The sequence below is a fragment of the Rhinopithecus bieti genome, unplaced genomic scaffold (assembly GCF_001698545.2).
Source record: "Rhinopithecus bieti isolate Rb0 unplaced genomic scaffold, ASM169854v2 scaffold_50350, whole genome shotgun sequence".
Classification (NCBI taxonomy): Eukaryota; Metazoa; Chordata; class Mammalia; order Primates; family Cercopithecidae; genus Rhinopithecus; species Rhinopithecus bieti.
This window is the reverse complement of record NW_016820258.1, coordinates 414,496-432,090: the sequence shown is the minus strand read 5'-3', so window position 1 is coordinate 432,090 and position 17,595 is coordinate 414,496. Positions and strand designations below refer to the sequence as shown.

The 17,595-nt window shown below is 37.8% G+C and overlaps 1 protein-coding gene across 1 annotated transcript in view; it reads left to right on the top strand.

Annotated features, from left to right (window-relative positions):
• COL19A1 (collagen type XIX alpha 1 chain) overlaps window positions 1–17,595 on the top strand; it is a 342,793-nt gene that overhangs the window by 225,964 nt on the left and 99,234 nt on the right. The window contains 1 exon segment of the mRNA XM_017859765.1: window positions 2,416–2,469. Coding sequence (XP_017715254.1) covers window positions 2,416–2,469 — 54 coding nt within the window.

Genomic DNA, 17,595 nt, shown 5'->3' with positions numbered 1-17,595 from the left:
TTACTTAACAACCCTCAAAAATATTTTACCTGCATGTCCACTCAGCAAAATCAGCCTTCTCTCTGCCCTCTTCCAGCATACACACTGACACTCTGACACTCTGACAATGGCAAGGCTGGCTGAAGTCAGCAGTGATATGCAGGAATCTGGATGCTTGCCCTCACCATATCCTGAATCTTGGAGGCTTTTTACTCCTCGTCTTAACACGTGCCAATGTTATGTTACAATATCTGACATTTGGTTTGTTTCAACATTAACTCTGTGATAAAAGTTAATCAATAGCCTCATTTTCCCTGCTTCCTGCTCAAATCAATACACATGTCTCCTTTGAAGAATGGGGAATGTAAACTAAAGTTGATCCTATGGTTTTAACTTACCTCAACCGAATGTATGCTTAAAGAAAGAGCCAATCACTTACTTAGATACCATTTATTTAGTTTCTTTGTATTCTTGTGAATTAATAAATTACAGTGCTTCCACCTTCTAAGTAAACTTTTTATCATTGATTAGTCCTCAGAGGCTAATTTACTTATATTTACTAAAATACCAAATATATTGATTTTCAGAAAATGTGAACTGTAAGACTAGAACATGGCATACATGTGTATAACTTGTTTTAAGTATATAGAATATTAAATTATATGTTCATTTCAATCTTATAATCCTCCAAAAGAACTGCATGGTTTAGATCTGTAAAATGAAAGATAAGAGAAAAACACTACTATTAATAATTATATTTATGTTTTTAATTTTTTTTTTTTTTTTTGAGACAGTCTCTGTCTCCCAGGCTGGAGTGCAGTGGCGTGATCTCGGCTCACTGCAACCTCCGCCTCCCAAGTTTAAGCAATTCTCCTACCTCAGCCTCCCAAGTAGCTGGGATTACAGGCACACACCACCATGACTAGCTAATTTTTTTTGTATTTTTAGTAGAACCAAGGTTTCTCCATGTTGGCCAGGCTGGTCTCAAACTCCTGACTTCAGGTGATCTGCCTGCCTCAGCCTCCCAAAGTGCTGGGATTACAGACATGAGCCACCGTGCCCAGCCTATGTTTTTAATTTAAAAAAAATTTTAAATCTGTTCTGTAGATGTTAACTAGGGCTATTTATAGACAAGGATGCTGTTTTCATATGAAGTCTTTGATGTTATCACTTTAATTTCCCTTCAGAAACAATGGACACGTTTCTCATCCAGTCACAGCATTGTATTTGCTTGTTGATCTCTGAAAACTTACTCTCCTGTTTCAACTGGCATTTAGACCTCCTATCCCACTCCAAGACTAGATGAAAATCAGAGGAATCAGGCAACTTTGCCTGACATTTTCAGAGCAAGAAAATTGGTGAATAAAATGGGCCTTTCTGTGCCTACATTTATAATTCTCCCCAAAAAAGCATGGAAAATCAACCTAATATTTTACTTTATAAGTATCAATAAGCCTTAATATGTACTGACAGTTTACCAATATGATAATCAAATAGAATTGTTAGTAACAATGAAATAGAGTGACCATATTTAGAAAACATATGCTCATAAAATGCTTCTAATTCACAATGTATGCTTTCAATACCTAAGCTTACTTCCCTCTGTTAAAAATTTTAAAAATAAAAAATGTTTAAGAAAATAATTTTATAATATCTAATGAAATGCTTTTTAAATGTTATTAGATTCACAGGTACAAGAGATGTTAGCACAACATCTTGCGATTGGAATTTAGCTAGTTGTGAACTTGAGAGAGTTAATATTCGGTTGTAATAAAGAAGATTAACATGCAAGAATTATACATTTTAGTTCACTTATAAAAACAACTTAACCACCTTAAGGGAAGAAAAGAGCTAATGTGCTTCATACAGTATATATAATTACAATAGGGCTTAGGGCAGTGCTTTTCAAATTTTAGTGAGCATAAAAACGCAGATTCGTGGCTCCCACCCCGGAGATTCTAAACCATGAAGTCTAGGATGAAGTCCAGGAATATGCATGTTTAACACCCAATCTCACCTTCAAATAACTCATACAAAATTACCGTTCAGGCCCCTCTTGGAGAACACCAACTTAAGATGACAGATGTACTTGTTATTGCATCCAAAACCACAGAATCATCAGATAAAATACCCGTCTTAGACCATCTTTCATATATTTTATATTACTTTGCTAAAGAACCAAGGTAGATAGCATTTAAAGGACTGCTGATAACAGTTAAGATTTATTCATTTCAGGTACTATACTTCTCATTATGGTTCTTAAAAATTGGCCCACAACTTTTAAAATTAATTGATGTTTAAAAGTCATGAGGAATTTAAATTGTTTCTTAACTTTCTGTTCATTTTTAATGTCTTCAATATTCCCATTTAATATTGTTTGATATTAAAATGTAATGGAGTCACAGTATTTATCATCTGTTCTTCTTTGGTTTCAAGGGAAGACGAGGGAAAACAGGACCTCCAGGAAAACCAGGACCCCCAGGACCACCTGTAAGTAAACAATATGATGACTGTCCCTTTAAAAAGTCACTCTTTATTTCTGTGTGTTTGCCTAAGGATTATTTTACTCCCCTGTAGATAATGATTTCCTTCTTTCTACTGTTTAGAATGACTGGTTTCAGCATTTGGATGAGTAGTTCATAGTCTCTATATTCCTAACGCCATCATCACCACAAACCAAGAGATGAGGGAGGCTGGTAATCATCCACACACCTCACCCACTTGTTTATTACACAGATGGCAATAACAGTAGTGTCTGCTTGAATATCCCAAGCCAAGTGTCCAGACAGATGAATCCTGTTCTGAACCTACCTGAACTCCATCTTCTCGATTTCTTAACATCCAGGCTGTTAGAAAATCAGACATCTGGGGAAGCATATCCACTTTTCTTGATATGAAACTATTTTGTTAGTATAATTTCATGGTTTGGTAAAAAGTGCTATAAAGATCATCTAACCAGTTAGTTTATCTGGATCCTTTACCCCGAGCTTCTAGAAAAAAAAAAAAAAGTATTTAATTTCTTGTAGTTCTGGTAACTCTGCAGCCTATGAGAGTCTGGTTTGTGTCCAAGCTGCTCCACTGACACTGCACTCTCTGTGGTCCCAACAATCTCTGTATCGCAGATTCCCTGAGCACTTTTCAGACTTCATCTTACCTTACTGCTACACAGGAATGTATAGCATTGACTGCTCTCTCCTTGAAACTCCCTATTCTCTTGGTTTAGCGACACTGGGTTTTTTCTCCTATGCCTGGGGCCATCTTTTAGTCTCCATTAACAGCTTTTCTTCTGCCCCCTATATGCTGGATGGATTAATGAATACCAGTTTTTTTATTTCAACTCAGACACTGTTCCTGAGTTCCAGGCTGGTACATCCCATTATTTTTTAGTATCTCCACGTGGAAGTCTCCTGGTTACCACAAAAGTATAATGTCCAAAACTAATCTCTAAAAATAATCCTAGATTTTTTTTCTTCTTCAGCCTCCTCATCTAAACAGTCTCTAAATCATATCATTTCTACATCACTGCAGCCCACAAATCCTCTCTGTCTTCACTGTCACTGCCTTAGTTTAGACCTTTGTCAATTTGAACCTATATATTTGAAGTCATCTGAGAGCTGGTCTCATTGCCTCTACCTTCTCCACGTGGAGTAAAACCTCTAAATCATGACAGCATCCAGGTGGGCTTGGATGGCTTAGAATTCTCTAACAGCTTAAAACTATTTGATTTTAAATTCCTCAATCGCTTCTCTTTTCTTCAAGACAGATGGATTCCACATCCTCTACATGCCATTCTGGGCCCTTCATGGTTTGCCTTTTACCTGCCTTGGCCTATCCTCCTCTATGCCCTTCCTTCTTTTGTAATCAGTAATCTTCCTATCGGGAGATCCCGCTCCCGATGTTTAACATGGGTTCTTTTCTATTTCCTAAGTGTCTCGGCTGGGTTGAGAAATAAAGGGAAAGAGCACAAGAGAGAAAATTTAAAGCTGGCTGTCCGGGGAGACATTACATGTTGGCAGGATCCATGATGTTCCCCTACCTATAAAACCAGCAAGTTTTATTAGCGATTTTCAAAAGGGAAGGGAGTGCAGGAATAGGGTGTGGGTCACAGAGATCACATACTTCACAAGGTAATAAAATATCACAAAGCAAATGGAGGCAGGGCGAGATCACAGGACCACCAGATGAGGAGAAATTAAAATTGCTAATGAAGTTTCAGGCACACATTGTCATTGGTAACATCTTATCAGGAAACAGAGTTTGACAGCAGACAACCTGTCTAACCAAAATTTATTAGGTGGGAATTTTCCCATCCTAGTAAGCCTGGGAGCGCTATAGGAGACCGGGGCTTATTTCATCCCATTGGCTTCAGCCATAAAAGACAGGACGCCTTAAAAGGGNGGAGACATTACATGTTGGCAGGATCCATGATGTTCCCCTACCTATAAAACCAGCAAGTTTTTATTAGCGATTTTCAAAAGGGAAGGGAGTGCAGGAATAGGGTGTGGGTCACAGAGATCACATACTTCACAAGGTAATAAAATATCACAAAGCAAATGGAGGCAGGGCGAGAACACAGGACCACCAGATGAGGAGAAATTAAAATTGCTAATGAAGTTTCAGGCACACATTGTCATTGGTAACATCTTATCAGGAAACAGAGTTTGACAGCAGACAACCTGTCTAACCAAAATTTATTAGGTGGGAATTTTCCCATCCTAGTAAGCCTGGGAGCGCTATAGGAGACCGGGGCTTATTTCATCCCATTGGCTTCAGCCATAAAAGACAGGACGCCTTAAAAAGGGGCCGTCTATAGGCCTACTTTCAGGGCACATTCTCTTTCTCAGGGATGTTCCTTGCTGAGAAAAAGAATTCAGTGATATTTCTCCTATTTGCTTATGAAAGACGAGGAATATAGCTCTGTTTCCATCTGGCTCACTGACGGTCAGTTCAAAGTTACCTCTCTTGTTCCCTGAACATTGCTGTTTGTTATCCGGTTCTTTTTTAAAGATGCCCAGATTTCATATTCAAACACACATGCTTTACAAACAATTTGTGCAGTTGACACAATCACAGGGTCCTGAGGCGACATTCATCCTCCTCAACTTACAAAGATGACGGGATTAAGAGATTAAAGTAAAGACAAGCATAGGAAATCACAGGGGTATTCACTGGGAAAGTGATGTGTCCATGAAATCTTCACAATTTATGTTCAGAGATTACAGTAAAGACAGGTGTAAGAAATTATAAAAGTATTAATTTGGGGAACTAATAAATGTCCATGAAATCTTCACAATTTATATTCTTCTGCCGCAGATTCAGCTGGTCCCTCCCTTCGGGGTCCCTGACTTCCCGCAATATCTTCCCTTACTGTTTCAAAAATGCTATGACTTGCAAATGTTCTCCAATAGGCCTGTATATGCTTCTCTGTATCTTCATGACTCAGCTCAAACATTTCTCCTGTAGAGCCTTTGCCAGTGCTCTCAGCGTTTGAGGTTTCCTCCCATGGTCCTGTATGTTACACCTCCTACAGGTATAGCACATTGCTTTGGACTCTTACTTTCCTCATCTGTCTGACCACTGCACCATGACTTTTTTGAACCTCTATTTTCCCACCATTGCTTAGAACAGTCTCTGGCCTATAGCATGTGATTATTGTTTATTTAATGACTGAGTAACAAATGAATATGTTTTGTAGACAAAAAAAATTAAGACCAGGTAAATGACCTTCTGAAGACCAAAAAACACCCTGCACCACCACTAGAGGGCCTCAACCCAGTACCTTAGGAATCTCTTAGGATGTGCTCACCTGCCAAAAACGAACATGATTACTGTCCTGTCATTGATTTCATTTCACTGTAGCCATTCTAGTGGATTGTCCTATTAACAGTGCATTGGGGCTAATTGATATTTATTATATAAAGGCAGATTGGGGGATGAGGGGGTGAGGAAGTATGAGCCGGATATCTGCATTAGTCTATTCTCACACTGCTATGAAGAACTACCCGAGACTGGATAATTTATAAAGAAAAGAGGCTTATTTGACTCACAGTTCCACAGGCTGTACAGGAGGCATGGCTGGGGAGGTCTCAGGAAACTCCCAGTCATGGCAGAAGGGAGAAGGGGAAGCAAGCACATCTTCACATGGCAGCAGGAGAGAGCGAGTGTGAAGGGGGAAGTGCACTTTAAACAACCTAATCTCCTGAGAATTCACTCACAAGACAGCACTAGGGGGATGGTGCTAAACCATTAGAAACCACCCTCATGACCCAATCACCTCCTGCCAGGTTCCTCCCCCAACATTGGAGATTACAATTTAACATGAGATTTGGTTGGGGACACAGAGCCAAGCCATATCAGTGTACTAGCATCTAGTCTTGAAAGGAATCAGTTTTGTCGATTTTTATTTCAAATTTTTAGACAAAACAGAGAACACATTGTAAGATCTTTAAAATAATTGTTTCGTGCTTTAAAGAAGAAAAGCTAGTGAATGCTAACAGGCAAGATTAGATCTTTGTGTAGTTTTCTAAACCTATGGTGCTGCTTTTAAGTCAGGATAATTGTTGTCTCAAAGGAAGAATTTGAATGTTGAAGACCTTTATGACAAGCTTGCCAAATGTCTAGGAGAGAAGAGGATTACACCAAATTCTGGAATGAGTTCTCAACTACAGATCAAATGAATTTACTGAAGAGTTCAGAAGATTAAAAACCATGTGACTGTATGATAGGATTTATAATATTCAATTCCACAGACTTTAGTTTATTGCCAGAGTGTTTGGAGGAGAGAGGAGCTTATTTTATTTCAAGTATAGATTTAGAACTTAAACTCAGCTATAGGTCTGACACACAGTGTTCATTAAATCCTGGGAACATAGTATTTGAAAAAAGTGGTTTATTAACTTTTTAAATATAACAAAATACCCAATTTGTTGGAAAAATCTATGCAGAAGATAAAGTATTTACTTTGGTGGCATGATCTTGGCTCACTGCACCCTCTGCCTCCCAGATGCAAGCAATTCTCTAGCCTCAGCCTCCCGAGCAGCTGGGACTACAGGTGCCCACCACCACACCCAGCTAATTTTTGTATTTTTAGTGGAGACAGGGTTTTACCATGTTGGCCAGGATGGTCTTGATGTCTTGACCTCATGATCCGCCCGCCTCAGCCTCCCAAAGTGCTGGGATTACAGGTGTGAGCCACCACGCCTGGCCAGTATTCACTGTTTTAAAAGTATCAGCAGAGCACTTGTTATCTCTTAGGATGTCCCAGGGAGCTATTTATATTTTATTACAATTTACAAATAGCTTAAGAGATGTTCCCCCTTAACTGTGGACATTTTTAGATCAAAACATTGTTGTTTTTCATTTATTTGTCTTTTCCAACATTGGACCCTTTGTGACATGTACCCTACTTCATAGCAAGAAGGAAGGCAAGAAGAGAACAAGAGATGGGTTGGTAGGACCTACAATTTTTCTAATTGTTATTGGAGTTAGTGTATGCCTCACCGCAGTGGCTAGTATGTGAGGATCCTGAAGCATGTGTTAGAATATCTTATGACAATGTGAAACGTATTTTTTAAAAATTTTAATTTTGTCTCCTTATCAAACAGTAATTAAATACTATGTAATATCCCTCAAATAAGTGAATATTTTATGTAATTTAAACATTATGTTTGAGCAATTAGTCTTTGGGAAAGTTGGAGGGAGACTTTATTCTAGTCAGTGTGATGGCAAAGAACAAAGGAATAAGAATTACCAGGAGGCATGAATTTTTTTATTTTTTTAATAACAGCATACTTTATAAGAAAATGTTCTTCCCTTTGGGGGTTTAAGATGTTTCTGAAATCAAACATAGTGTTGTTATTTAGGGGAGTGTCAGTGAAGACTTTAAAAATCTTGAATTGAAAGGAAATTGAATTGAAAGGAATCTAAGTCTCTGATGGCCTGAAGCAATTCAAATAATTAAAGTGTTTTAACGAGTCCTTCTACTTGATTATTTGTTCTGAAGCCAAATTTGTATATTCTCACTTTCTTATGAAACGTTTGCACCAAAAGGACAACTTGTTTACTAAAAAAATTTCCTACAACTGGCTAAGTGTGTGTGTGTGTGTGTGTGTGTGTGTGTGTGTAAGAGGACAACGTTTTGTCCCATGAGATATTTTATCTCCTACGGAAAAAAGATTTCTAATAATGGGAAATTTACTAACAGTAGTTTTATTAAACTAACATTATTAAATTATCTTTGTGAATCAGTGTTTCATGGAAAGTCATATATATCACTCCAGTTTAGCTCCCCATATTCAATAGCAAATTTTTGTGTCTTTAGGAAAGACTTATTTGAAATGTATACACATGTGATATGCATATAATGAAACTGTTCTTATTCAGAGTGCTTGTCATTGAGCAGTGACTAACCTGGTTAACAGAGTTAGCCACATGTATTTTTGTAAAGTATTTGTCCAATTTCTTGTTAAAAACCAGTGCTGATCTTACCTATGCAAAGGAAAAAGCTCCCAAAGTCTCCCAAATAACTTCTGCCATCTTGTCCTAAATGAATATTCTTCACTGGAGGGGAACTATTACATAGAGATCTCTTGGATTTATTTCAATACATAAAGATTACAACTGAGAACAGTTTTTCAGTATGAGAGGGCTAAGCATCTCCCGCGGGAAGGAAATAGCACTAACATCTGAGGAAACAGGTTCAGAGGAGAGACGGATGAAGCAGACAAGGAGAATTTATTACCATCACTAGCTCTGCATTAAGTACTGTATTTCCAGTGTCTTAGGGAATCCTTACAACTCTCTTGAAAAGTAGAAATTATCTTCATTTTATAATGAGGTAAATGATACTTGGAAATGTCAAGTAACTTACCCAAGCTGACACAAGCAGAGAAGACAGAATTGAAACACAGAAACTGATCCCTAAACCTTTGTTCTGCCAGACTACAGGTGTGAAAGACAAGCTTCTAGTTTACAATTCAACTAAGATTAGTCTTCTTCAAACATCATACATAGAACAGTGTTTGATTTTGCCATGGCAATGAATGGCACTGTGCTGACTCCAGACAGTGAGATGGTATAGGATAGCATAGGATGGCAGTGAGGAACTTAGTGCTTTTCCTCACTAGCCTGTCCTGGAACAATTTTCTTGATATTTCCTTGTCTCCATTTTCTTTTCTGTAAATTTGAAATAATAGCACCTACCCCACCTGCTTTTTCCCACAGTGGCTACAAGGGCCCAATGCCATGGATGTGAAAGAACTTTCTTCCAAATGTAAAGCTCTATCTAAATGTAAGTTAGTTCCACTGTTATTATTCTGAACACTCATTCACACTGTAGATAGAAGAGATTGTCTTCAATCAATAATTAGACCAACACTTCTTTTCTCTCTTTACAGTTTTCCAAAAATCTAGTTAACAGAAATTTGAATGTCTATCAATCAATTGCGGAAATAAAAGATCACTTTGCGTATGGCACGCTTATTCTAGATACATAAATCCACTCATGAAGAGATCCAAAAGTTATTCGCAATTAGGTAACAATAACAACCAGGTCTAAAGAGTCAGTGATGCTTCTTCTCCTGAGATTTGCAGCCTCTTCCTTTCTTGTGGTGCTTGTTCCTTTACCATCTGAGCTGTTGCATTTTATTAGTTGTGATGTTCTCTAAGTCTCAACTGTCCTTCCTCACACTCCAATAAAAGCTTGTCTTTTTAAAAAGCCTTCCAGTTATCTGAGTAGCATAAACAATGGAAAGTAATAGACTTATGTTATGATAATGAGACTTGGAAAGTCTCAAGACTTGGAATGCCTTCATTTATTTCAAAGTATTCTGGTTTCTAGTTTCTTTAGAAAAGAGAGGAAAGCAGCTGGAAATGAGGCGAAGCAGGAGAGAAAGTAGGAGAATTTAACTAATGAACCATTAAAGGAAGTAGGTATTATCCCACCCATTTGACATTACTTCTCATTCATCATTGCTGGAAAAGCGTTTATTAAAACCACATTAATTTTAAAATGTGTTATTATTTCTTTCTGTTACAGGCAAGACTTTTTATTTTCTTTCATTTTTTTTCCTTCTGGTATTGTTTTTATGCATTGTTTCATTATTGCAGTATGAGAATTGAGCAGTGGGCTCCATTTGTCACATTTGTGTGCATAGCAATTTAGGTTGAAAGCAGAAATTCAAAAAAGTGTGTAACATGGGGCAGCAGCTCCATCTACTGTTTCCGTTGGAAAAGCTCTAGTCAAAGAATGACTATAGCTCTTTGAAGGGTGTCAGGCGAGTGGAAATTTTCAATGTTTGAAGTTTATTATAAATCCATATGATTTTCAAAATTATTTTGAGGATTTTGTTGCATTTATGCTTACCTTAAAATTTAAATATAAATGCTATTTCATCAGCAGTCATTTTCAATGTCAACTTGATGCTCTTTTGAGGTGAAAATCCATACCTACTTCATTGATCTCTAAAATGCCCTTCTGTTGTACAATACCAATAAAACTCTGCAGTATTAATTTTGTAGGAGCTTACTCCAATAAAATGTATGCTTCTTTTCTAAAACAAGTCTGATTTAAAACATGTACATTCATGTTTCTATTTTAATTTTAACTTCAATGTAGAACTTCTTCTACCTTTAAAGCATGAATCATTGCACAGTCCTGAAAGTTACAATTAAACATCAGTTTGCACAGTTAAAAGAGTAAATCTAGGGTGTAAAATTTAATTCATTTACTAAACAAATATTTATGGCTATCGACCATGTATTAATCACTATTACAAACATTGAATACATAGTGGTTAAAAACACAAAGCAACAACAAACTACAGATAAGGTCTCTACCTTTCTTCATAACTTACTCTCTGTGGTAAGGCAGTACACCAATGGTTAATAAACAGTTAAATAAATAGACAAAATAATTTCAGTTTAGAGTGAAGTGCTATGGGGGGAACAAACTGGGTAATGTGATAATGATTTGGAAGGAGGAAATGTTCTTCTCATTACCATCTCATTGAGGTGGTCCAGGGAGGTGTCTCTGAGCAGAAGACATTCCTTGAGAAGGAGCTGGCCATGTGAGGGCCAGAGCAAGAACTTTCTAAACAGAAACATCAGGACTTGCAAAGGGCTTCAGGTGGGGAAAAGCTTGATGTATTCAATACAATAAACAATAAAGGAGCTAAGAAAAGAAAGAATACTGCCAGAAAAGATTTGGGAGCTGAATGGCTTCATCACATGGGGCCTTCTAAGAATAGAAGAGAAGGGTTGGCGGGTAGGGCAGCTGGAGAGATACAAGTAGCCATGAAATAACCAGTTATATCTCCCTTTTGTAAGAGAGAGAGAGAGAGAGAGAGAGAGAGAGAGAGAGAGAGAGAGAGAGAGAGTGTCTGCAGTGGTTTTTTTTTTTTTTATGTGACGAAATTACTGTTCCTACTGATTCAAATAAATTATTCTGAAGGTAATATTATTTTTAGCCCATTATCTTTAGTCTTTGAGTAGACAGGGAATAGGCTTGTTTGCTGAGAGAAAACAAGAAAATTGACAAAGGTTTGATTGTAGCCCATTTAATTTCAGTCTTGACTGAATCCACTGGATATCACATTGGTCATTAGAGATGGAGAATTTCATCACATCTAAGTCTTTTCTTTTTCCCCACAGCTAAATCTGATGTTTCCTTTCTGCTAGGCTATAGGTTAAGCCAGTTGAACAGTTGTGGCAATGAAAATACATGCCTTCAAAACACCATAGGACTAAGTGCTTCCAGCACTTGTGCCCCGTTATCCATCACTATTCTCAACTTGAGTATCTTCCGTCTCCAACTTCATTTGCTATGCACTGAAAACTGAAAGTGCAAAATTATTATTTCCAGTATATAGCAAGATCCACCTCTAAAACAATTTGGTGTCCCGAAACACGTTTTTGGACTGCTGAATAAAGCAGATGACAAAAACTGTGTCAATGAAACATTTGATTACTTGTTAAAATACCCTCAAAACACCTTGAATGTGACTACATGCATTTTGAAGCTCATCATGTATCAATAGGAATCCAATTCAAATTCTTAACATCCCTTCTAGAAGCTTTGAACTGATCAGGGCTTTGTCATGTTTCTCAGTTTTCCTTTCAGCAAGAGAACCACAATCTCTTCTGACTATTAAATGACTAAAGTCTGTGCAATGTAATATCTTCAGAGAAAATGAACCTAACAATTTGAGTCAATGGGAATAGGAATTTCATTTCTTAAAAAAAAGTAAGATGACACTTTCTCAGATTTAAAAATATAGACACATAAGACCTATAAAATGGAGACATGGCTAATCGTGTTTATTGCCACTTGTCCCTCATGGGGGTAATGGTCCCAGACAAAACAGCTGTTCCCAACATTGCTAAAATTCCAGTGTCACCTTGTGTGACCACGGAATACGTAGACATGCATGTGAGGCAGCTAGGGGTATCAGGTTGAGATTTTGAAAACTAGCTCTCAAGTTTTATTTTCTAATTATTTCTCTTTTTCTCTCCCTATGGACAGCAGCAGGACATTTTTACTCACTTTCTGACTTCCTATGTTTTTTGCTACTAGTGGTAACATATATTTGTACAGTCACTGACTGCCTGTTTCATCTTGTGTTACGTTCTTGAAATCAACTATTAAGACATCTGGACTGACATGTGTTATTTACAGCAATGGTGAGACAGAATATTTGAAATCCTTGATCTGTGGTCTCCAAACTTGTAATTAGTTGTGATAGTGCCTGGATTAAACATCATTTCTTTGTGTTGGGTAAACATTAAGGTTTGAGAAGTCAAAGGCCAATCAGATTTATTAGAACCTTAATTTTCAGAAAGGAAGATTTGTCTCCTAAATAATCTTATAGTTTGCATTTGATGACATAGTTTCCAAGAGGATCTCCATACTGTATTTAATTTTACTCCTGTATAACTTTGCAAGGTAGGCAAGAAGAGATTATTTTCATTTAATAAGAAAATTCTGGGTCCTGATGAATAAGGGGCTCAGCTCAATTTGTGCAGTCAGTTTTGTCTGCACATCGGTAACTATAGCTTAGTATGATCAGAGGAAAGGCTGAAGGAAATTATGTAACTAGGGAAGCAACAAGTTTTCAGCATTGTCTATGGGACCTAAAACATGGAAGAAAAGTTGGCAGAAAATAAGATTTGAAGAGTCTTCAGCTATGTCTGTAATGAATTCATGAAAAAGTAAAAATACCCGAAGCAGATATGGCAAAATTGTTAATATTTGACGACACAGGATTGTGGACTCCGTGGAATTTATATTATTTTCTGTACTTTTCAGCATGCTTAGAATAGTTCAAATTCATTTTAAGAAACAGGAAAAACATTCTATGGGATTAGTAACAGTTCATATCACTTATTACTTCTTCACTGGCTGATATCATCAGTATCTTCTCCTTTGACTGAAATCCTTTGTGGAATGTGGCCACATGTTTTAAAACTAAAATTATTAACTATTTTTTAGAACTTTCATGAGTACACTCTCTATAACCATGGGGTTCAGTTGAGCCAAGAATTGTCATTTGTAGATTTATCGTTAGTACAACCTACAGATAAGGGAGAAATCTTAACATCACACATTTGAGTTGAAAGTGAAGACCACAATCACCCAATTATTCCAGAGCTGTCCAGAATGTCCCCAGCTATTCGAGTTGTGCACACCCTCTTGGCCTCTATGTAACTTGGCAGTGTATAAGCCAGTGCCACCAGCCTGCTTATCTTAAGTCCCAGCAGTGTGCCTTGGAACTTGCATTTTCTCAACTCAGGAAGAGATGTCATTCTACCAACACTTTTGAAGAGAATGAATGTTAAATGTTATCACCTAACTACAGTAAGTGGAAACTCAAAGCATTCATAGGTGCAGGCTGCCTGTGGGGTCCATGTAAGCCAACTTTCCTCCAGATTTTGGTGGCATATTGAAAAATTCCTGAGGTCAGACAAGGGGATGGAGACACAGTTGTTCCTAAGGTATGATTTTTGTTGGTGGTGATCTTTTGAGGACACCACTGGATACAAATAATTTGTTTCACACATTCCCCTCCTTGCTAGTTTTCATGCCCCTGTGGCTTTTATCACCTTGTACTGGGTCATTGATGTTACATCTGTGGGTGGCAAGGCACTCTAAAGATTCCTGCTGCTCCTTATATTGCAGGACACTGACAAATAATATTTTTCCTCTTTTAGGACGTACTGAGGAGAGATGAGTATGAAACATTTTATGGATGGATAAGCAGAATGGCAGCATTAGGGGAGGAATCATTTTTTTTTCTAACTATCATGCCATAGAAATCAGTCAAAATGTCCCACTCTATCAATAAGGCAGTGGGCTTTACACCAATTAGGTTGATATCTGGGGAAATAAGCACCTTTAAAGATATTTTTTTTCTGCCTTGGGAAACAAAGTGTTAAAAAGTGTGCAAGCTTCCTAGCATAATTTAGAAAATCTGCTTTTATGAAATGGGTTAATTATACCCATTGAATGCATTCACTGTCACAGTCTCATCCTCCCACTTCTGTTCCAAAATGACAAGTGAAACCAGGGACTGTGCAATTTTGGAAAACAATCAGATCACATATTGAGTATTTTGCTTATTCATACAACCATAAACGGCCTATGCTTGAGTTCCCTCAATTACACAGCTTAGTATGCAGGCCAGAAGCAGACAAGCCCAGCTCAAGTGAGCACTTTCCTGGAATACACGAGGGAATGAGTTTGAAAAATGTCCAAAGTGGCAGATGTGAAAAATTCTCATTCAAGATCCAGAGCTGCCTTTGCTGCAATCCTTCACCTGTTAATCGCACTGCCTCTGAACTTGTGAACCAGGGATGCTAGCAATATCTTAGACTGAGACACTTAGGAGCTATAGATCTTTCAAGGTATGGTGCCAGTATATGCCAAGGTGGGGGAAAAACTAGTGAGACAAGACAAGATCATGGATCACAGCACTGCTCAGAATTTTCAGACATTTACCAAGAATAAGTATGTCGCTGCTAGCTTCCAACTAAACTGTTATTATCTTTTGTAGGGGAAATTCCCAAAAGATGTCCTTGATGAATGCTTAAACCATTGTACTGTATCACTTAAATTCTTCAGACTCCTGCAATGCTAATACACAATCTCTCTTCCACAACAGAATACAATGGCACTATTGTAGTCTTAAGTGAAGGATATTTCATTTTTCCTGAGTGTGACAACTTTCCCACAACTGTTCTCCACTGCAATTTCATGCTCATTGGAGTTTCTGTGCACCAAAATCATCCCCAAGCAATATACTCCCTTGATTAACTAGTATTTTTTCCACCTCCTTTGATTATATTTATTTTTTCTTTCCTTCCACCGTCTTATAAGTGCTAAGGTTCCTTAGCCTTCATTCGGCGTTATTGAAACCTCAAAAGTTATTTAAGATGCTGGTTGAGATTGCTGACTTCCTTCCTTTTCCTTCTCAGCCTAACGCTGCTCGTTTCTTTCTCCTGCTCTTGTTCTAATAGAAGCCCTCCATGATTTTGAACTTCCCTGTGTCTCCGTGTTGTTCCTCTCTCTTATCCTTACCCTCCTCCCATTCTGGTCACTTTCGTCTTGACTCTACTTGTCATCCAAGTCTTTTTTTTTTTTTTCTTTTTTTGAGATGGAGTCTTTCTCTGTCTTTCAGGCTGAAGTGCAGTGGTGTGATCTCAGCTAACTGCAACCTCTGCCTCCCAGGTTCAAGCAATTCTCCTGCCTCAGCCTCCTGAGTAGCTGGGACTACAGGCACACGCTACCATGCCCTGCTAATTTTTTGTATTTTAGTAGAGACAGGGTTTCACCATGTTGCCCAGGCTGGCCTGAAACTCCTGAGCTCAAGCAATCTGCCTGTCTCAGCCTCCCAAAGTGCTAGCATTGCAGGCGTGAGCCACTGTGCCCGGCCCTTTCAAAAGGCATATCTATATCAAATCTCAGACCCTTCTTTGCTTGGCCCTTAGTGATTGTGTATCTCATTAATCCTGTGGTCTTTCACCACACAATGCCCTGCTCGATTTTTTAAAAACCAGCTTTAAGATGATTGGTATTTTATTTTCCCATCATCCTCACTGTGAGGTGGTTTAAAGGAAAGAGTTAAAAGATCAAGGCCGTGGGGTCAGACAGACCTGAGTTGAAACCTAGCTCTTGTCTACTATTTATATGATCTTGAGTCAGATATTTAGTCTTTTGTTATGTGTAAAATAAGGAAACACCACCTCACTGGATTGCTGTAAGAGCTAAATGCAATAATGTATGTACCTGCCACACAATTGTCACTTTCAAATTGTAACTATTGTTGTCTATTAATATTTTTATCATTATCCTCATTTAATCATTATTTGCCATCTTCTCATTGTTTTTGTCTTTCTTTCCCAGGATTTAGGACCTACCATTTCCAAGGCAAAAGGGTTATTTTTTCTCTTTTATTATCACCTGCATGTAAATTTTTCTTCTATCTGCTTTGCTCCCCTCCTTCCTATTTTCCTCTGTTAAAGTATTTATAGAGAAACTTCATCCATCTAAGAATGTTGGCCTAAATATATGCATATACATATTCATCATCTGGAAAAACTCATTAGATTCTATTTTCAATGTGAACAAACGCACTTGAAAACATCTCTTTTAAATTGAGAGCATTCAAGTTGCATAACTGTATTCTTTTGTGTTGACCAATGAATGAAACAGATCCTTCAGATTAGCACTGAAACATGAATTTTCCCTGAGCTTATTTCCATTTGAGTCCCCACCACTTACAATCCAAGTTAACCTGAAGACTTGGCTCACAAGTCATTTCTCAAAGCCTCTTTCCAGAAAGTTAAAGCCCTCAGCCTAATGGTGGTGGAGGCAGAGATGTAGTCTGTAGAGTCCCGGGCCACCCTTTCCTCCTTGGTGCTGTCTTCTTCTGTCCTTAGCCCGCAAGGGCCATCCCCTTATTCTCCTTTTCTGTCCTACCCACCTTGCTCTTGGGAAATATGTAATGAACAATTCACATGAATCTGTTAGAATGGAATGATTTTGGACTTCGTTCAACCATTCATGTGGTTTGGGGAAAAATCTCTTGGTTTTCCCATCTGTTAAATGGAAAATATAATAGTACCCACTTCAGTTGGTTATTATAAGAATCAAATAAGATAATGCATTTTACAGTCACATTACCCTACCACCCAAGAAAATATAAGTGAAAATACTTTTAGAATTATCCAGAGTTGTGAAAACATGAACCATTAGTATTATATCTCCTAGGAACATTTGCATTTGATCTGGCAATAAAACCTAACACCCCCAAAAAAAATAAGACTTGCTTTAGGACATTTTGGCCAAACCTGGAGCGTAGGCAAGATATTTGAAGGAAAAAGACCTCCTCCCAGGAACCTTTATGTTTCACCTATATCTGGCCTGCCCATGTTCCCTAGGGTGACCCATTTAAACCCAAGTATGTGAGCTTGAGGTCTCTATATTGAAATATAAAAATAATATAAATACTCACTGAATCTGCTCTTGGCTTTAGGAATCACATTTTATAGTTCAAGAGTTTCTACTAATTGTTGTGTTTTGTTTTTTGGTGTTTTGTTTTCTTTTGGTGGGGAGGAGGTGTT